Genomic DNA, 22021 nt, shown 5'->3' with positions numbered 1-22021 from the left:
TTGGCAGATGCACAACAAAAGTTGGATATAAGCCATCTGGGCTAAATGGGTATGTTTAGGCTTGACTTATGTTGATGGTTTCATAGTTTAGTTTTGGGACATGCCCAGACTTGGAATACCCACAAGCCAGTACATATGACCAGTACATGAGACTCTGTGAAAATCTGAGCAGTAATTAAAAACTTGTTAAGTGTAGATTCTTCATAAACTCCAAAGTTAAACCAATCCCAAATGTAGTGTAGAGAAGCCTTAAATAGCAGCAGATAATATTACTGCCTGTAGATTTTGTCCATGCTCTTATTGGAACTACATCTCGCTGAGCATAACAGGGGCGTACAAGCCCAGAATGGGAACGGCTCAAGTGAACCCTGGCCTTAAGTAATGGTAAGAAAACACTTGTGTTGTATTCTTCCAGGCAACTCATCCATGAAGCACATGTCCCACATGAATAAATCATCCCCAGATTCGTATTGACTTTAAATTAGGGAACGTGACATCCATTTCTTAGATACATAGAAGATATCATAAGCTGATTTAAATAATAATATTATGGGTCAAAGTGCCTCTAAATTAGTGCTCAGATCCAGACTATCTTTATTAAAAAGTGGAGAACTAGCAGTAGCTACATTTCTCCTTAATTAAGAGACGACCTAAGCGGCTTAGGTTTCCCAGTCATATTTTATGTGGCAATTACAGTTATTGCTTGCTTATTACTGAAACTGCTGATTAAATCATACTTTAGCAAGTATAGCTAATCATTTGTTAGAAACCAACTCAAAAAGCTGCTTTAGTCAAGTTTATTTATAAATGATAACACATGATACATGGCATATAATTATAAAAGTAGTATAAAGTATAACTGAAACGTACAGAATGACTCTTTCTGGAAATTAGCACGATTTTTCACAGTGGTGGTGCAACATAGCCTGTGCATCACATATACCTGCTTGTGATTGTCCATCTCAATACCACGAAGTGCCAAGTTTATTCCATTCCAGGCATGTTTATAATTACAGAGGTATGTGTGATTCAGAAACAATGAATAATGGAATAATAATGGAACCCTGGGTATCTTGATTATGTCTTGCTGTTTTTGTTCCACTTTTCAGTCTTAAGGTGGGTGGTTCATTCTTTTGAATTTTCACGTTGTTAATTTTTTTGCACATTCACCCATAATTTGCATTCTTACCAATATATATCATCATTATTCTGTGCGCTGCCCACTGTACCATACTTGAGGACTGTGAGAATGGACACTGGTCTACTCTGTTCCTGCTGTACTTCATGTTCTCATTCCACAATATGGTTAATCTATGGCTGCCTCCTTTCTAGCTGTCACAGGAGAATGCACTATTTCCTTCAGCACCAACAGAGCAAATGAAAATGTTTCCATAGAGCCCAAAGATGTTTCTCTGCTAAGAGCTGTAAATTTGAGCATACACTTAAATGTACAATTATGCAACTGGAAAAAAATTGAAAATCGCAGTGAAGATGCGGAGGTTAGTCATCGTCAGGCAACTTTATTTGTATGCTGTGTTTCTGTATACAAATACCGGTATGTTCAAAGCAGTTTACAAAAAGTAAAATGACAGAACAATATGTTTACAACATGCGCTATTGAACCCTGACAAAAACACTGAGAACAAACATTTTGTAAGGGCATTTGTGAACTAAGAAGAACCAAAAGAATGAGGAAAAGAACATGAAGATGGTGAAGTCAGGTGGTTCACCACCTGGCCTGGGCACGTGGTGATAGTGTGGAGATTTGCTGTTGCAGTTTAGAGATGTCCTATGTGGGTTAATAATAAGTGTCAATGTTTGCTGAAACCGTGACAAAATTCCCATTCAGGTGAAGTAGCCCAGTGCGAAGTGCTACTACATAGAAAGGTACATCTGTATTAAGAATGTCAAACAAGCATTTACACCATGCCATTGCACATAACACAGTTATCTGTATGTCCTATTGCCTATCTCCCTCTTTAGTAGACGTAGGCTATATTTTGTTTGTTATGTGCATCCTGTGTTGTCTGTCTTTAATTGTTTTCCTTTTCCCAGCATTCTGACCCAGACCATTTCCATTTGTTATGTGCATTCTGTGTTGTCTGTCTTTAATCGTTTTCCTTTTCCCAACATTCTGACCCAGACCATTTCCAAACAAAAATTTTTTGGCTATAGCTGTTTACTCTGTACCCTATCATAGATGAATTATTCTCTAAATGAATGCATTGTTCATGGAAGATCTTCTTCTTACATGTCTTACTACTAGGTTATACTTCCTATTGAACTGCATAGAAATCACTCAACTAACTAGTACTTGTTCTCAAAACTCTTCCAAGAACTGTAGGGCTGTTCCCAGGAGTTTTTGGTTTGGCAGTTTTGGCAAGGTTTGGGTGGATAGACCACCCTGCATCTGTGAAAATCCCAGCTTTGCTAAGACAAGAACCAGGCAGGTGTCTCCATTGCAGCACTGCTGCAATAAGACTCTCAAGCCTGCTTAAGCCATCTTCTAGCAAGGTATATTGCGAGAGTCTAAATATGAGCAGTAAACCCCTTAGCTGTTTCATGGTGCCAAGAGCCAGATAGGCACAATGGATGTACCAATCTGAGCTGGGTCTGGAAAACCCCTAAATGGGACTCTCATAGATGTTCTTTGTCAACTGTATATCCACAAGGAGGGTGTGAACTTGTTGGAATGGCTGACCATTAATGGGCTGCTTGTTTCCAGTTATATTTATTTTTTCAGGAAAAACCACTGAACAATGCATTAGACCATTGTTCTTAAATCCTTTTTATCTGGCAGCATACTTAAAGAAAAAATACAGGACACACTGGCCCCAAACAGAGACACATGATTTTTATTTATTTATTTAGAACTGGCTCCAAAAGGAATGTTTAAACCCCCCACTTTTGAAGCTGACTTGCCCCATAATGCAATATGGGGCGAGCTATCCTTCCTCATCATTATGGCATGAGCCAATGTGGCACACTGACTGGGAAACACATAAATGAATTTATGAAACTTCAAAATACAAATGGCAATGAACTAAGTAAGATGTCATGTAGATGCATACCCTGACCAAGATCTCTGAAAGCTGGAAGTATTGACATGGAATGGTAAATGTCAGGAAGAGCATGTGCTGTAGTCAACTCGCCAGCCGCGGGTTTCCCAATTGTATCCACGACTCGGAAATTGTAGCCGGTCTCGCCAACCGCGACCTGAATATCCAGAGTTTGGTGAGATTATTATTTTATTTTTCAACTTTTGCAGGTCCGGGGGTGATTTTCAGGAGTTCCTCTTCACCCCTGTTACTGACTTGTAGTGATTTGGGGGGATGTTTTCTATTTTTTACTGCATTTTGTGGTCCTTTCACAACTGTGATTCCCCTAGCCCCCCTTTTGGCATTGATTTCAATGGCTTGCCAACTGCAAATTCGCCAAACGTAAGGTTTTCCCAGAATAGAACCCTTGCAGTTGTCGAGGGATGACTGTACTTTCAAATAAAGCATCAAGAACACTGGTGATCTTTGGGAAGAGGACATTGGGATGGACGATCTACTACTATAAGATTGTTCTAAGTGATATTCCTCTTTTTCTCTATAATTAAGAAATTCAAGAATTAGGGATTTAAAAAATATGAAATTTTGAGAACTACAGATTACTTAACACACACTCCTATAATCTAAGCTCTAGGAAACAGGTCAATATTTCAGACCTGTGCTTTGGCTACAGGGATGGCAAATCTATTAATTTTTTGTCAGTTCAATCTTGACTTCAGCATTGTTGCTGCCTGGCTTTACTTGCTGTGTCTGAGTGTGTAATCCTTAGTAGTTCAGCTGTAAGTACAACATTGGTCTCTCCTTCTGCTTCTAATGCAGAATCTAAAGGTCATAAACTGAGTTTCTAATGAAAGAATATCAAACAACAAACTACTGCTTTTTTTTTTTTTTGCCTTCATTGGGAAGAAATTGGTTGACTTGCAATGGAATTAAATCATGTTAAAAATTGCAGCTAACATCTCTGAACCTTGGGCAGGAGGATAATGCATTGGATGATTTTGTTATTATCGTCCAACATGAATTCTATGCGCTTTGTTCAAGGCTACCATCACTGGCATCAATCACTAAGTGGGAGGATAGACTTTGCAGGACTACAGGAACCAGTAAGGTTTGGATTGTAAAGAGGCATTTCCCATGAGACATCTGACCTCGGAGTTTATGTAGGATTACGCAGTCTTGTCTTTCGAGAAGCTACTAGCTGCTCCTATCGTTTCGTTTCAGAATCCAGAAGCTCACTTTCCTTCCCTTTAATAACAAAGTGCACTCTGTCCCCATCAAGTATATTGACACTTGTGTTTTCTCTCTGTCTTCAGTACAAATGGAAATAGAATTGTGTCTATCACATTCAACATGCTTGATTTTATGTCATTAAATCATAAGGGCTCTTGTTCCTCTTTCACCCACTGGTTACAGTGGTGCATTTGACACTCTCAGTTAAATTTATTTCTTTGTCTTAAACCCTTTTTTAAATTATCTCTTCAGGGCTCTGGTTGCTTTTCAGATAATCATGTACTATTAACCTACCTCAAGCTGAACAGCAAACTTAAAATAAGTAACTAAATACATTCAGCTCTCTTTTCCCCCAATGAGGACCTGCTACCCTACCTTCCTCATCCTTCCAGCTCAGAACATTGGAGTTACTTTTAACTTCTTCATACTCAGGTCTCAATTTGATTTTTGCTAAATTCTTTTTCTTTTGTTTCTAGTCATCATTGTGCAAGGTTTTCAGAGCAATAGAGTTCAAAGACATTACAGTTAAAATTTGATTGGAGCAATTAAATAATAATAACCCTCAGCCATTTTTTGCCACCCTCAGTGCTGTGCCAAATAAAAATGCCTTATAACACTAGGTTTGGTTTGACTTTAGTGAGTCTCCTCTGAGAGATAATTTCATGGCTAAAGGGCCGCAATCAGGAGTGCTTTTTGTGTGCCTTGGTTGGCCTGACCTAATGATGCACCAATGAGAATACCCTTGAGGCACTCTCAGACTCAAATCTTTTGCTTGGGAGCACATGAGCCAGCAGACTCTTGACCTGGCTAGTGATCGTACAGATGCACTGTATAGGCCCCAAATGGAGATGTCACTTCATTCCATTAGTACCTTCATATGATTCTCCTTGCAAAGCAATCCCGAATGCTCTTACTGGTAGTTACATGGGAGCTGGCGGTATTAGCTAACTTCAGAACTGCTGTGGATAAGAAATAGGTTAACTAGGCTATTGATTAATGCCATTTTATTAGCCTTAATCATACCCTAACAATCCAGTGCTATTAAGTCAATGTATTATGATTATCTGATACTTTGAATTGTTTATAAAAGACACTGATCCTGTGGTGTAGTGCTTGTAGCTATCCATCCCTAGTGAAAGGTAGGCTGATGTATTCTGCACCATTAGAAACTTCTAGACAAACACTGGACACTCCCCATATAGAGCTTTCTATATACTTTACTCCCAGTTAGCTCTTCCATTTCTCTTCCTCGCTTCTCTGTAGCAAGCACCTGCTGCTTTCCTCATCTTTATCCTTTCACTTGAACCACAACTCTTCTGGGTGGAGCCTATTTCCCTTCATTATTCTGTAGGATGTTGAGCACATTATTCTTGTTAGATAGTAGAAACAGTAACAGTAAACAATAGCTCATTTATTTGTTTTCTTTTTCTCTATTTTTTGGTGGGGAGAGGTAGGGGTTGGAGCTTTCAGTTATGGGGCTGTCTTCCTCTTTTTGTTCTATGATAACCAACACACAATCAGACTTGAACACATTCTCTGTTTGAAATTATTCATGCAGTACTTTGTGGAGCACTTCCATCAAGTCTTCTCTCCCGAACACCCTGTATTTCGATGGGACTGGATACTCATGCGTTATTTGTTGCATGTGTCCATAGTCAGCCATTGTTTGCCACTATGTGTGGAAATACAATGAGACTCAAACTGGTGATTGTATTTGTGAAAAGACAAATGTAATCTTGCTAATAAGCTGATCTTCCCATAGCTCGTGCATCATAGGAACATAGGGAATTGCCTTATATTGAATCAAACCGTTGTTCCATCTAGCTCAGTATTGTCTACACAGACAGACAACTGCTTCTGCATGCAGATGCTCTTCCCAGTGCACCCTATCCCTTAAGGCCAAGCTTCTTCTTTTTCTTCTTCTCCCCCCCTCCACCCATCCTCTAGCTTTGCTGACCTGCATATTTCCCTTGAAATGTCAATTTCCTGTAGCTCTTTTCTTTGAAGAATACACAGTGTTTATGGATAAAGTGTTGGGGTCCAGAAAAAACCAAGGGGGTAAAGTACAGGGGTAGTAGGCCACACTTCTCCAAGGCTTTGTCCACACTCTCAGGTGCAATAACTGAAATATCCAATACAACAGGGCTAGACTGTGCTCTGGATACATCAATAAACTGTTGGCTGTCATAATGTTTGCCAGATCAAGGTAAATACAAGTGATTTTGCCCACAAAATGCTTAGCAAACATTTATTAAATTATTGTAGTTGTAGAACAGATGGTTTTTCTTTGGTTGTCTAAAAGTGTTACTTTAAAAATGACTGAAAATGGGAAATATTGTTCATGTCTTTGCATACTAAAAGGTAAAAAACAATAAAGGCACTTTTGTGTGTTTCTTGAGAAGACTCCACAAGCAGCCTTTGGATATTAATGTTTGACACAAGAATAATCTTGATTAATTATAGCCATTTTGTGACCATTGTGCAAAATTTGATTTGAATAGTGCTATGGATCAGGTGTCATGCACTGTAGCAAATGCCCTAGAGATTATTTTATTGTACAGTTGGGCAAAAAGCAACATATGTAAGTAAGAGTGCTCCAATTCAATGAGTTCAGTTCCCTTTTTAGCACAAACTGTATGTTGTTGTTCTATCCCAACTGGCAAACTATGAATTGCATTTGTCCTTCATGGTTTGAAGTCCTGGTTTGGAATGAACTACAAACCATGGTTTGCACTAAAGATGAAGCAATTCATCCAGTCAGTGTATTCAAGGACAGAAGGGAACACATGAGCGGGTCCAAGGCTCATTCATGGTTTGGCATTATATTTGAACCTTCTCCTTGACCAATAACCCGAAACATGAGGTACTGAAATTTGTATGTTAGTGGATATATTTGTTCACATGGGAGGATATCTGAATTGCGGAGCAAGAAACTGAAGAGACACTTTGTATGCTTCTCCTGGGTTGAGGGTATAAGCATTCCATCCTTGTTGAACTGCCAAGTTATGGCATACCTAGCTTATTTATCTTGTGTTCTTATGGGTTTAGGAAATATGATGCCTCACTGTTTGCTTATTCTGTCTACCATTATAATCGACAGAGCTATTATTTATGTGTTTCAATAAATAGTCTGACATTCAGGGAAATTTCGTCTTCAGACCGCATGTTTTTCCCTTCTTTTGTTTTATGCTAGTTGTGTGGAAAAATGAGCGCTTGATTTCCCCTGTGGCACAAGTTGCTGTATTGAAGAAGGCCGTTTGTTTTTTTGTTTAACTATTTGAGGCAAAACTTGTGTTGAATCATGCCATTTGGCTTTTGCAAGCCTTTTCCATTTTGAGCGCAGATCTGCTTCATTTTTGTAATGTATGTTCCTTTTTTATTGCATATAATGACAGTTGCATTTATGAGCAGATGTTGGGTTTTTGAGTTCTTTGGCCGATTGCCGAGCATTTCTTTTTTTTCTGACTCATTGCGTTTCCAACGTTTATTCACTCTGCAATGCTGTTTTTTTAACCGTTGCTTCTAAATTAATTAATTAATTCATACTTTAGAAACAACGGTTAAAACACAGCATTGCAGAGTGAATAAATGCTGGAAACATGGTGAGCCAGATATTAATTAATTAATTACATCTCATTCACTTTGGATTTTTAATGTGATTAAGTCATCCTGGGATGTTTTTTTTATAGAAAGAATTATTTCAAACTACCTTCAAGCCTTTTCTCAGACACTGACACTTCTGTCTGTATGTTCTTTTAACATAAAAACTATTAAAGTAGGCTATATCTCATATCAGCAGATTTACTGACGGAAATTTGGACTGATAGTACATCCTAAGAGCTGGGAATTACCCTGCCAATGTCCTTGCACCATACTAGAAACAGGATCACAGGGATCTTTCCTGTTGCAACTTGGTGTTCAACTAGATGAGGTCTGGGTTGAGCTTTTTCCAGAATAGGCACTACTTTACTTTTCTGAGGTGACGCATGTTTATCTTAAACTTTGCTTGACACTTTTTGTTCAAGACTCTTTTGCATCTCCATTCTCTGTCATCAGACCTGCACACTAAGTTTAGCTACTCCAGCCAGACGTTTCTTGGCTCTGAATGTTCATGTTTCCAGGTCACCAGAGCAGTTACCTGACTCATCATGGTCTGAGATTCCTCTGCAGAACTAAATAAGTGATCAGACCCTCTCTTCAGTACTGAGAGGGAGAGGAATCTCAAACTGTTACGAGTCTTGGGTTTCTTCACATGCCTCCCTCACTCTCTGTCTCTCTCCCTGCAGAGAGAATGTCACAAGTGAATTGGGCTGCACTGTGTTTATTTGAGCTCAGTGGCTGACATCCTGACTAATGAAGTGTGTGCATTAGAAGAGTCTGTGGAGACACAGCAAGAGCTCTCGTGCAACTCCTCCAGTCCTCTTGGGCTTGTGCTGTTGAGCAACAGGGCAAATACTTCCAAGCATTGCCCGTGCTCTGGAAGCACTCTAGGTGAGTGGAAACACACACTGCTCACCCTCAGCAACGTGTGTTCTCTCTTACAGAGTGATTCCAGAGTACCGGCAACACTCAGATGATCCAAATGTTACTTGTAATCTGGGAGTGCTCCTGATGAAGTAGATACATATGAAATCATTCCTGCACCCACCACTCTTGTGCAGTTATACATGTGGTCGTGGACTGTAGCCTATATGCGTATATTTGCTTATATAAAAGTGTGGTTTTACTCTTCTAGTTGTAATGTGCATTAAAACTTAATAGTTTGGAATGACTACAGTTGTGTGGGATTTCTTCCTTTTCTACGTCTCTTCACATTTTATCAGAGTTATGTATTCAACAAAGATGTTGATTGGTGCTACAGAAGAACTGCAGAGGGGGAATAATGGATCCATGATTCCACTTCCTGCCATTTTTCTTCTTCATGTACATGCTTTGTCTTTCTTCCAAAGTGTCCATTGAACCTGACCTCCAAAGTAAAATACTCTCGTAGACGTACACAGAGAGCTTTCAGGAAATATGTCCATGTTGTGTAAAACAAAGTAGAACTAGGAATTCCTCTGAAGCAGCCAAAGGATCAGTGGTAACCTTTTATCCCATTAGAAGTTTAAAATATTGCACTAAAAAAACCCACGTACTCCAGAATCAATAACCCCAAGCTAAGCAGAACTTGGCTTGTATTTTTCATCAATCCAATTGCAAAGGAAAACAAATGATTTTGTCTTAAGTGAAATTATATTGTCTTATTGCAGGTTCGAGAACTACAAACACGTTTACAAAGTGTCCAAGCAACTGGCCCATCGAGCCCAGGTCGTCTCACTCCGGCAAACCGTCCCATTAACCCTAGCACTGGAGAACTGAGCACAAGCAGTAGCAGTAATGACATTCCCATTGCCAAGGTGAGCCCTTCAGCATTGCTACAGTGCTTCTCATTATCTAGAAGGAGCAGCCTTTGCTGTGCACAGCTGCTGTACAGGCATGCAATTAACTGGGAAATATCAGCCAGAGCGTCGGGGGAATTTTCAAGGATCCTAAGCGAGCGTGCAAACTTGAGCTGCAGGGAAAGATAAATGCTAAGGATTTTAAGCCTCTAACTCACAACATGCATGCCAGTTTATATTAATCAATTTAACATAGGATTTCTGAACGCATTGAATGTGTGAAGAAGGGGACTGCTTTTCATAACTGTGCAAATGCTACACATGGCTCCTGAATAACTAATTTCTGTTGGGGGGTTCCCCCCCGTTTATAGATCGCAGAACGCGTAAAACTCTCAAAGACGAGGTCAGAATGTTCAGCATCTGACCGCCCTGTCCTGGGGTCAGAAATCAGCAGCATAGGGGTGAGTGTGAATGATCACTAAATGTGTATGTTTACCAAGACTGTGCTAGATAGCCATGATCAGAGTGGATTGAAACTTGCAGCAACAAAATATACATGCATTGTGAAGGAAACACACATTCTATTCAGAGTAAATTATGAAAATTAAGAAAACTTACATATTTTCACTTTGCAAATATGTCTGCTTTCAAGAACTACAAAAGCAGAACTGTCCCTTGGGATAAGGGTGTCCATCTTTGTACCAGATGATGACAACATCTGCATGGAATATGCAAAAACATGTAATTGATATCTTTGGCAGAAGTCTGTACCACCGTTTACAGACAGATTATTTTATTAAAGAGATTCAGTGTGTAGATATATACCATGTCAGCGCTGCAGTTTTTAAATAATATGAATAAGGTTAAACTCCTTGAAATCTTTGCTCACATAAGCATTTCCACTGGCATAAGTTGGACACTAAGCATCAACTGACATTACTCAGGGAACTTAAAGGTTAGGTGATTTACATCCTACGTTAGATGCCACAGAATAAATTCTGTTCTCTTGCATAAAATTTCCTTTTAATTCTTTCATAACCACATCATTGTTCCATATTTTTAGTAGTCTAAGAAGCAGCAACATCTCTAGAACTGGTCTTCAGAGTACTTGTGTTTTAAAAGCACAGCACTTTCTCCTGGCATAGTGCTCAAAAAATGTTGCTGTTTGAAAACTGTGTTGCTGTAAGGCACTGCAGGAGAAGAGGGGTTGAATCCCATAAAACCTGAACTGGTTTTCTGAAGCCTGATCATTTCATACTTTTCGAAGAAATAGAAATCATCTTCACAGTTGATACTATTCCTTTTGGTACTTTTGATCTTTTATACTTTCCTTATTTTTGTCTTTGTCATTGGACATGTTGTCATTTGTCAACCTAATGACCAGCAGCAGCAAAGAACACTCATATTCTAATGGTCATGGTTTTTAGTCATGCTTTTTCCTTTTAATTCCTACCTCAGAGTCACTGGTAGGAAGGAAGGTAACATACATGAGTAATAACATTGTTTCACTGATGAAAAAACTCTAAAAGGGTGCATTCAAGGGTAATGATGTAGTGGTGTCTGATTTGGGTAGAGCTGCTAATTCTGACTGAAGCTATTCCTGAAGATTATTTTACAATATCAAGCCACTTAAATCTCCAGGATTGCTTTCAGTTGTCTCCTGAAGGTGGATGTAAAAGTCTGGAGACTCCATGTCAAACCTGGAGGAGCTGGGACTGTAACTCAATGGCAGAGCATCTGCTTTGCATGCAGAAAGTCCCAGGTTCAATCCCTGGCATCTCTAGGTAGGGTTAGGAAAGACTCCTGCCTGAAACCTTGGAGAAACAATATTGAGCTAGATGGACCGATGGTTTGGCTTGGTATAAGGCAGCTTCTTCTGTACCTGGGTGGAGAATAACCACTGTGACTGCCATTGGCCTGGACAGTACTACACCACATGATGGTAGAGAACAGTTCTGAAGGCAGAGTAAGCAGGTCACATTGATCTCCTATGAAAGTGATCTCCCTGAGACCTTGGGTTGGGGCAGTATAAAAATGCACTAAATAAATAAATAAAAGTGGAGATCAACTCACTTGATCCCCCAAAATCTGCTCTTCCAGTTAGGAAAGATGTAGTTAGTGGAGATTAAGTCAGCAGGAGACAGGACATTCAAAAGAACTTTCAAGTCCATTCTGCAAATTCATTTGGACTTCTCTGTCCAAATTTAACTTAGCAACCTTTTGCAATGTTTGTTATCATTCCCTTTAAAAAGAGTGTGTGTTGCCTGCCTTTCTTAGTGCTAGATGGGATTAGAAATAGTCTTCATTATAAATAACAAAGAGAAGCATAGCCCATTAGAATTAAAGGGACATTTCTGCCTTCCTCTAACTTCTTTCCTTGTAATTTAGCAGTTTCCCTTTTATTCGTTTTTCTCTACACCTACTCATTTATTACAGTTTCTGCATCCTGGTCCTAAGCCCATCCCTAAGTGTACTTAGGAGCAGGGTTCACTCTCACAGGGATCCCCAGATGTTGTTGACTACAACTCCCAGAATCCCCATCTGCAAAGGCTTTTGGGAGGATTATGGGAATTGTAGTCAACAACATCTGTGAATCCCTGTTAGAGGGAACACTGCTTAGGAGTGCCATCATAATGTCTGTAGCCCAACCAAATGGCATTTTGGCATTTACTTGAAAGTCAGAAATAAAACTGAAAGACTGTATTTGCTAGAAAAGTAACTTGAATAGATGGTGTCTCAGTGGAATGATTAAGCAAAAAACACACTTTTTAGCACAGCTTCCCATGTTACAATATCCACTCTTGACTATGTTGATACCCAATTTTTAGTTTTGAAGTGTTAACAGCTTTCTCAGTTTGTGCTCACAGCATAGTTGTTTAATAATTAAAAGACAGGGTGGTCATTATCACTGGAAATACTGCCGTAAAATGCTAAGTTAAAACTTGTTTTAAATTCTTTGTTTCCATGCTTTAAGTTTAACTAGAATGTGTTGCTTTAAGTTTTAACTGGAATATGGGGAGAAAAAAAGATGCTTCTGACCCACGGCATCTGAAAAGATGCACTGCTGGAAACCGGGAAATGAAGGCCATGCAGTACTTGCCATGAGTTTCCCCCTTTCTCCCAAGTCAATGGGAGTTCTTGCAACTGCTACATGATTCTTTTATTATTATTGCATTTAAAATTATTCCTTTTTACAACAATTGGCGGCCAATCAGTAAGGGCAAGCGGGGCTGTGTCCCACCACCAGCACCAGAAGAAGGACAGAAAAGAAAAAGGGAACGCTCTGTGTGTAGTGTTTAAAAAAAACCCCAAAACTTACAGTGTCCAGCCAGCCAGGGGAGAAAAGAGGCAGTTGATTTGCTGGGAGGCAGCTTCCTGCTTAGTGCACTTGTGTCTCTTTTGCGCTTTTATGTCTAATCTGGGGAAGGGGTGATGCAGGGCACCCAAAGCAATGAGGTAAGGGCATAGCCTTGATTATTAGGTTAAATCAGTAGCAGAGTGGGGGAGGAAGCTGCAGCAGCTGGAGGAGAAGTTCCCTGCCTCCCATCAGATCAGCTGCCTCTTTTCTCCCCTGGCTAACTGGACACTGTAACTTACCTTTTACCAGCCATGGACTGTTTTCTTTTGCGTAGGGGTGCTGGCTGCTGCTAGATTTGAGTGGCTTAAATTGCTCCGTATCTGTTCCCCTTGAGTAGGCCCACTGGAAATAATGGGCTTACTCATGTGTAACATTCACTGTGTGGTTTTTGCAACTAGCATTCTTGTCCCCGCAGTAACAGATGGCAGCAGCCACCACAGTTTACAACTAGGAATTCTGCTGTGTCCACTGTTGTCTTTAAACAATGGGCAACATTCAGACTAGTCAGGTACTACTAAGCACCGTCAAAATCAGTGGAACAAGTTAGACATGACTAATTTAAGCTCAATTAATTTTAGTGGGTGTTAGTCATGACCAATCTGATTTGGGTGTTGCCTAATATTAATATCTTTCAAAATCCGTTAATGCCACAGTGTACCAGCTTGGTTCATTTTATCGAGGGACAGAACCTGTATGTTGTATCCATCCATAACAGACTTATAACCACCTAATTGCAGGTATCGAGCAGTGTGGCAGAACACTTAGCTCATTCTCTTCAAGACTGTTCCAATATCCAAGAAATTTTCCAGACACTCTACTCACATGGGTCTGCCATTTCTGAAAGCAAAATCCGAGAATTTGAAGTGGAAACTGAACGGTTAAACAGGTAGGATGAGAAATCGGGCAGAGTACCTTTTTGATAGGATGGATTTCCTCCCTCCTTCTCTCTCCCCCCTCCCCCACAAAGAAGAAGGAATGCTTAACGAAATCATTCTCCTGTCAGCACAGGAACATCAGTGTTTTGTGTAACTAAAATAATGCAAGACTTGCTTACTAAGACAAGTAGATTCGGTAACACTTTGGAACCTGGTTTTCAGTGTGCAAATCTTTTGAGAAAGCCGTTGTATGTATTACCTATTCATAGAAAACGTTTTGTATATGTATGTGGTGATGACTTGCAGGGAATCATTCCGCATATCATGAAAATCAGCTTTTAATTTTGGTTGATTAAGTTGATTTGTTATCCCTATCATTTTGATTTGTGAATTATATTTATGTCAGCTACATAAAAATATGGAAAATATGATGATGAAAAGGAGAGCTTAATCTGAACTAATAGCTTCTTTCAACAAGATAATTTAGTCATCAGCATTAGGCCATATAGTGATTTGTTAAGATTTGCATATTATTCTGCAGGTCCCAGCAGCAGCTGGTGTTGTCTCCTGAGGAACCTGAAATACAGTTTTCAGAGTTGATTTGTGTAGATCAATGTGATAATTTTAGCAGAGATAAATACGTGCTGCTGACATCTTTGTACTTATTCGGTGTTAAAGCAGTGTGTTGTTCCGGTATGCAGAAATAATTCTCAAACTGTATTGCGCTCAAACTGTATCCTCTCCCACCTTTATATGCTTTCTCCTTCAACACCAGTAAATGCAGTGGCAAACTTCCTAACGCTGTGCACTTGCAGCCAAAAGGAGCATGTACACAATCTAGGAGTTCCATCTTCTGATGCACAGGTTCTCACACCAGGCGGGTGGTGGTTCATCAATCTCCCTTTCACCCTTAAGTGCTCTGTGCAACATGCCATTATTTCACTGAGGTCAGGGACATAATTGTGCATTGCATGGTGGGCTTCAGAGGAGGTGGGCAAAGATTGCCTCCTGTGCTTCGGAAGCGGGACCCCAAGTGTTTATATTTGTATACATTGATCCTTTGAAAATGAAAAGTGTGACCGTGGATTAGAGCCATTCCAACATGAGCAAAAAGTAGCTAGTGGAAGGTAACTTTTCTGCCCCTCCTGTCCATTGCAGCTGTGCTGCTTCCAAAAACTGCTCCTCAGGGGCAGCATGTCAAGTGACTCGGGGGACTACAGGAGAAGGGGAAATCTACCAGACTCATGACATTTGTGTCCCCTCGCAGTTTTGATAGGTGCTTCCTTTTAAAGGGACACGGAGGTTGTAGTGAGGAAGAGTAGCCGAATATGTCCCTTCGTAAACTTACTTTCACTTGTATGCTTGGATCTACCCCTATATGTTCCATTAAAGACATTTTAAAGTGGAAGTTGAATGCCAGGATGAATTGGAAGGGGATGGGATTATAAAATATTCTGGAGTAGTAGGGAACGTTTTAATGTTTTAAGAATTTATGGTTCACAGCCTCATGCTTGTATTGTGTGTGTGTGTGTGTGTGTGTGTGTGTGTGTGTGTGTGTGTGTGTGTGTGTGAATCAGACAGTGGCCATGATCCATTGAGCTTCAGAGTTAGCTTGCATGCTTGCAGTGACTTTTCACACACACACACACACAAACACACACACTTCCTCACAACCGCCTTCTTAACATTAGAAAAGCTGCTTTTGAAAATTTCCAGTTTTGAAATTTAGGGCTGTTTCAAAAACACTTTGCAATGCAGGACATGAAGCTGCTGCTGGCAGGGTGGGGGGCCTTAGCACTTCACTGTACATGCACAGTCTCATGCACACACCCAAATATTCTTGGGATCTTGACCTAAACCCTAAAAAATCTCCACTTCCCATCCATTAATGAAACTGTTTGGCCCACAAGAAATTTAGAGAAGCCCTCATGTATCACCCTTGTTAGAGGTTTATGTGGCAGGTTCCACAGGATAGGACAGCTTTGGTGGTTGCCTCCAACGTGGAACTTTCTCCCATCGGAGATCCAATTGACCCCATCTCTGTTTTCATTACATCACCTCACAAAGTCCTGCAGGTCTTTGCTCATCTGCTCTGAGTGTCTTTTAGGTGCTTCACCCTCTTTTTCTGGCTTTTCATCTTTTTTTAAAATTGATGTGGTGTTTTATTCTTTTAATTCATGTCGTACACCATCTTATATCTCTAGAGAAAGGCAGCATCAAAGTATTTTAAATAAATATATTGAAAGGTTAGAAGAGTACTTGTATTTCCACTTGGCACATACAGGCTGAGTCTAGTAATGTTGAATTTGCACAATTTATGTTACACAAGAGTAAACCTATTTCTAGTGGGCTTACTATTATGTAATGCAATTTTCACAATTTTTTTGTTGGCGTAACATGCACTAAATTTCATTGCGCAAATGCAACATTACTAGGCTGACATCCTCTTGCACATTATGTCAGCCACTGCCTGGATCAGTAACTATCTGCAAGAGAAACAGTGAGGAGACAATGGAAGAGTTCAATGGGTAGCAGTAATAAAAATCCTACTTCCATGAAAGTTGGCTCTATAAGCAATTTACTAAAGTTATTTTTAAAAATCATTTTCATTGGACTTTTCTTTAATAATCTAGTTATTTTAGACCAAATTATCTTTGTCATTCTGATGGAATCAGTTGAGAATGTTCAAGGCAACTTAAGACCTGAACTTAATGTCCAAGGCAGACTTTACACAGAAATGTAAATATTATTTTCTCTTCCACAGCCGCATTGAGCACTTAAAATCACAGAATGATTTATTGACAATAACTCTGGAAGAGTGTAAAAATAATGCTGAGAGAATGAGCATGTTGGTTGGGAAATATGAATCCAATGCCACAGCCCTCCGGCTTGCACTGCAATACAGGTATGTTAAGATGTGAATGGGAAAATGTAAGAGACAAAATAACTGAGGTGTTCTTGTACTGCTTGTGTTAGTTTCAGGGTTCTCAACTGTACAGAGTGTAGGGTCGTCATCCTCCCCCCACCCCCTCGGGCCGCCCTGCTTTTACTTACCTCTGTTGCCTTATATCATACATTTTGTACGGTGTTCTCAGCATGTGGCTTTATGAAGATAGTGAGTAGGAAGTCAGCTTTTCATTTCGCCCTTCTGGCCAGGGTCTGTGACAAGGCATTTGAGAAAATGGACCAGCTTGCATTGATATTATCAATGGCAAGTGGAGTTTGCTGGGATATATAAGTCTTTAATTGCTACTTGTCTTCAGTTCTCACCTGCACATCAATTCAACTGCAGGTTATTTGACATCATGATTTCAGGAAAGTGCCTGAAATCAATATATTGATTTTATGATTAGTTCATTAGAATGATCCACATTGCACAGGAACTAAGACAAACCGCACACATAGAATGAAAACAAAAAAATGCCAGCATTGCTCAAAGGCCAGAGAATACCTTGAGGAAAGTTCTTTCCCAACCTTTCAAGCAACAAATGACCTGTTTGAACCTAAGGCTGAAGCAAAATCCAACAAATTAATTACTTTAAGTAAGTAACTTTTGGTCCTCCAGTACAAGTTCATTCATCCAGTGTCCCATTTGACTATGGCAGTCTCTGATGTCCCAAAAGAAATGGGATGGGTACTCCCAAAATTTCAGAGGAGAAGAACACTTTCCTAACTGTAAGAGAACATCTTCTTCACCATGAGCCCCACCACCTGTTGAGGTCATCTAGAGAGGTTCGCCTGCAGTTGCCACCAACTCGTTTGGTGGCTACTCAGGAACGGGCCTTCTCCGTTGCTGCCCTTGGATTTTGGAATACGCTCACTGTCGAAATAAGAGCCTCCCCTCCTCCCCTGGCAACTTTTTAAAAGGTGCTGAAGACACATTTATTCACCCAGGCTTTTAATTAGATTTATTTAAATTTTTAATGCTGGTTTTAAATGTTAATGTTTTTGATGTTTAAATGATTTTAATTGTTTGATATAGTTTTTATTTTAACTGTTAATTGATTTTAATTGTTTTTATTTGTTGTAAACCACCCTGAGCCATTTTTGGAGGGGCGGTATATAAATAAAATAAATACATAATAAAATAACTCCCATGGCTCCATTCTGAGATATCCAGATCTGTGAAAGCAGTGAAGTTATTTATTGGCAGGATTGTTGTAGACAGCAGTTCTAGAAGTCATGTTGGACTGACTTCCTACTATGAATTACAGAGAAGTTATACCAAGTTTCTATACTGTTCATAGATAAAAATGTATTTAACTCACCAGTCCAAATGTATTAATGGTGGCGTTTTAATCATACCATCCTTTCTATCTTACACTAACTAATTAAATTAATTAAAGAAGGTAAGGCCTGGCTAGGGTCCAGTGTTCCCTCTAACAGGGATTCCCAGATGCTGTTGACTACAACTCCCAGCATCCCCAGCTGCAATAGCCTTTGCTTGGGGATTATGGGAGTTGAAGTCATCAAATTCTGGGAATCTCTGTTAGAGGGAATACTGCTAGGGTCACCTGCCCATACTGCAAGAAAGTACATGTGCCAATTTCTCTACTGACAAACTAAGAGGAAATAACAGTTCCACTACAAGTTTCCTCTTGGGCCTGACCTATATTGTTTTTCTCTGTGTTTCATATACTGACTAGGTGCTTCCTTTTCAGTGAACAGTGCATCGAAGCCTATGAACTGCTGCTAGCATTGGCAGAAAGTGAACAGTCTCTCATTCTTGGGCAATTCAGAGCTGCAGGTGTTGGGTCTGTTGGTAAGAGCTCAATGAGTCACTTTCTCTCTAAATCCTGTTCTGCACTTACCATCCATCACCCTCAAAGGGCAGGTTGTAACAGTGAATCATCTCTTGACAGCTCAAACAACCCGCCCCACCGCCACTACTCAAGTATGTTTTCTTTCAGACCTAACAGCCAAGTAAAATTTTGACAAATGAATTTCAGACTGAAACCCAAACAAAGAACTACAAGCAAGTTTGGATAGCTGTGGGCTATGCTACAGGAAATTTACCACTACTTGCAAATCTACTTTGCATGATAAATATATACCAAAAGTGGTGGTTTAAATTCTTGGCTGAGGACCCACAAGCAGGAATATCAAAGACTGAGTGAAGCAGGCCCCATAATTTGTGCATGCAATTCCTGATGAAGTAAATGCCATCTCATTTTCATCACAGAGATTATAGATGCAGAATTCAAAATTGTGTTGAAGTCAACTGCATGATTTTCAGTGTTTTTCATAAAAATGGACTGGCATTTATATATGAGACACAAGCTGGCTATAAAGCTTGGCATTCAAACACACATTGCCACACTTTTCAGCATCTCTCATTTTTGCGACACTTTTGTACTTAAGTATGTTTCTGTGTTTATTTATTTTGTATGCTTAAAATGTCAAAGGCTATGTAAAGTCAAGCTTCTCAGCAACTGGAAAGGTGATAAGAAATGTGTGTTTGTTCCTCAGTCTGGGAAACTTGAAGGATGTGCACTTTGTGCACAAAGAAAGAAAGAAAAGAACTTGCTCACAACTTGCAGTCTATCATCACGTTATGCAGTGAATTCTCACCTTTATATATGTTGTTACATTTGGTCTGACTTTAGTGCCATGCTCCAGTGCTTTTGGAACAGTAATTAGTAGAATGAGCCAGTTTCTAGACACACTCCTATTGTAACATGGGGAATAATTACACCAAGAACTTATTTTTTTGTCCTTTAAAAATATGTTTCCACAATTAAAGTAGACCTATGTGTTTTATGGTGGCCCTTTTCAACTCACTGAGGTGCCAACATGATGTTTATAATCCTGGGTTGTAGGGGATGAGAGAAGCCTTCCGGGATAGAAAAAAATTAGTTTCCCAGCCTGTATTATGACATGGAAACCGCTGTTTTAAAATCTAATTTATAGCACCAGCTTCTCTAGAGTCACTGAAATGTAACCTGAAAGCTTTTAAGGACCAAATGACCAGCTGGCCCCAGTATTACAAGATGGATGAGTTCAGCTCTGTGTTTTAGCAAGCTAGAATCAGTGATCCACAGTCACTATGGGGCTTTGTTTTACATGCCTTTTTGTGAATTGGACATGTTTCTTTACAAGGTGGTGCATGCTGCATGTAAATACTAGAGAAATAAAAACACATTTTGAAGTAACTGAAATGATAAAATAAATAGCTGTAATAAAATATCAGAGCAGTCATAATCCCAAATAAAACAACAATAAGATGTTATCAGTGGAAAGGCATGACTAAACAGGAAAGTCTTTACCAGTCACCTGAAACTAAAGAGATGTCATGCAGGAAAAGTCATAGCTTTTCCCTGTACCTGAGAATACAGCTCTTGTCTTCTGAAGCCTGATACTGGACTTGTAGTAGTATACGTTTTGGAGCACAAGTATGATAGGCCAGTGTTTTAATCATATGCATATTTAATAAGGAAATGCAAAATGGTTATTTTCTCTGTATCCAAGTTATGCAAGAGAGGACATCATTCACATTTATGTAAGTGTTGCCCAAATGTTAAATATGTTTTTCCCACACCCTGGAATGGAGACTGAGCCAGAATGCCTACCTTACAGGTGGCTTACATTTATAAAATTCATGGTGTTTTTAAATTCTTGGTGTTTATTTTAATTTTAAAATGTGCCAGCAGCAACTTAGCACAAGGCAGTGCACAACACTCCTGCAACAAAAAGTGATTAAATGAAGCAGTTTTCAGTAGTAAAACATACAACAGTGCTGGTGATTTTCAGCCACTGAAACAATCTGTGTGGACTGAAGGACTTAAAGAACCACTGACCTTGCTCTTCTTCAAGACCTATGAGGAGAGAGTACTGAATAACAAAGGAGTGTGTTTACCAGGAGATCTAATCTATGGCCAAGCTGGCTCTGAGGCATGCAACTGCAATTCCATGTCTTGTGCAATGGTGCTTTGCTTTTATCTTTGGATCTTACATCCCTATGCTGCATTGGAGGCTACTCCAAAAGCTGGGTCAGTTGGGGAAGTGGGTTGTTGGAGAGTGCAGGGGACAGTGTTGTGGTCCAGGCCTGATTTATATACTAAATATGCTCATTAGCTAGCATACAAAATTAGGCCTGTCTCATAGTGTCACCAAGTGACCAAGTTCTTTTATATAGCGACCATGTAGGATCTGGGCGCAAGGAAGAAAGGAGATCAAACCAATCCTAAATGATTCAATGGGCTTTATTGAGTATAAAAGAATAACAACATCAATCTAGCTGAGCAGAAAGCAGAATATTACTAACAGTATTTCAACCCTAGCCAGCACCAATATTCACCCAGTGTTCCTAACTAACATATGTGTGTGTATTAAATCTTCCTAGAGCCTAATACAATTCAGATATAGATGGAAAAAGTGGGGGAGGTAAGGAAAGCTGAGGGCTGGTATGGTTTGGGGAGATCAGGAATTAGTAGAGGGATGAGGGGAAAGGAGAAGAAGGGGAAAGGATGGAGGGATCCAAGGCTTGTAAAGGCAGCATATTACCCAGATCAGAGAAGCTTTTGGCTGGAGACAGGAGCTTTTAGATCAAGCATGCAGTTTGCTCAAAGCATGGCTGAGAGTCAGAGCACCATGGCTGGGGAAGTCTTGACTTCTCACTTCGCAGCAGAGGTCACAAACAGTCCCTTCTCCCATGGAAAGAGTTCCTGCCTCTAGCCCCGCGGCTTAGGCAGCAAACCCTTGGATTGCTCATGAGCAGATCTTGCTTGTAGGCACAAGATTGCGTGTAGGCACAAGACTGCTAGCTCTCTGTCCAGTAAGCTTCATTCTTTATAGCTGTATTTTTCTTTGATCTCTCATAGAGTCTATTTGAATTCTCCTCATCTTTTCCTGGGTCCCCAAAAAGGTGACAACTTGCTGTTACCTTCTGGATATCATCTTTTAATTATTCAGCCAGTCCAGAGAGATCTCAATCTCATCTTCTGTTAGCTGCTATCTTGAGGAGGGGACATTGCCCAAAGCGAATCTACATCTCTGAGTTGCAAATGGGCCCCTTCTCTTGTCCCAGATTTGCTAGCTTGGTCCCAAAAGGTGTTAAAAGTCAGGAGTTAGTGAGAGAATTAGTTCTATTTGTGTGAGACAGCAATTACATTATTTCTCGTGTAC

The 22021-nt window shown here is 39.8% G+C and overlaps 1 protein-coding gene across 3 annotated transcripts in view; it reads left to right on the top strand.

Moving 5' to 3' along the window:
* The window catches only part of MCC (MCC regulator of WNT signaling pathway), a 340580-nt gene that overhangs the window by 276889 nt on the left and 41670 nt on the right, over nucleotides 1-22021 (top strand). For all 3 annotated transcript variants that reach the window (XM_053295136.1, XM_053295138.1, XM_053295137.1), the window contains 5 exons: nucleotides 9536-9682; nucleotides 10036-10125; nucleotides 13760-13908; nucleotides 16662-16802; nucleotides 18559-18659. In XM_053295136.1, the coding sequence (XP_053151111.1) occupies nucleotides 9536-9682; nucleotides 10036-10125; nucleotides 13760-13908; nucleotides 16662-16802; nucleotides 18559-18659 (628 nt within the window). The remainder of the gene's footprint in view (nucleotides 1-9535; nucleotides 9683-10035; nucleotides 10126-13759; nucleotides 13909-16661; nucleotides 16803-18558; nucleotides 18660-22021) is intronic.

The sequence above is a fragment of the Hemicordylus capensis genome, chromosome 2, assembly GCF_027244095.1.
Source record: "Hemicordylus capensis ecotype Gifberg chromosome 2, rHemCap1.1.pri, whole genome shotgun sequence".
In the NCBI taxonomy this organism is placed as follows: Eukaryota; Metazoa; Chordata; class Lepidosauria; order Squamata; family Cordylidae; genus Hemicordylus; species Hemicordylus capensis.
The sequence above is the reverse complement of the archived record's forward strand: the minus strand, read 5'-3'. Positions and strand labels throughout refer to the sequence as shown.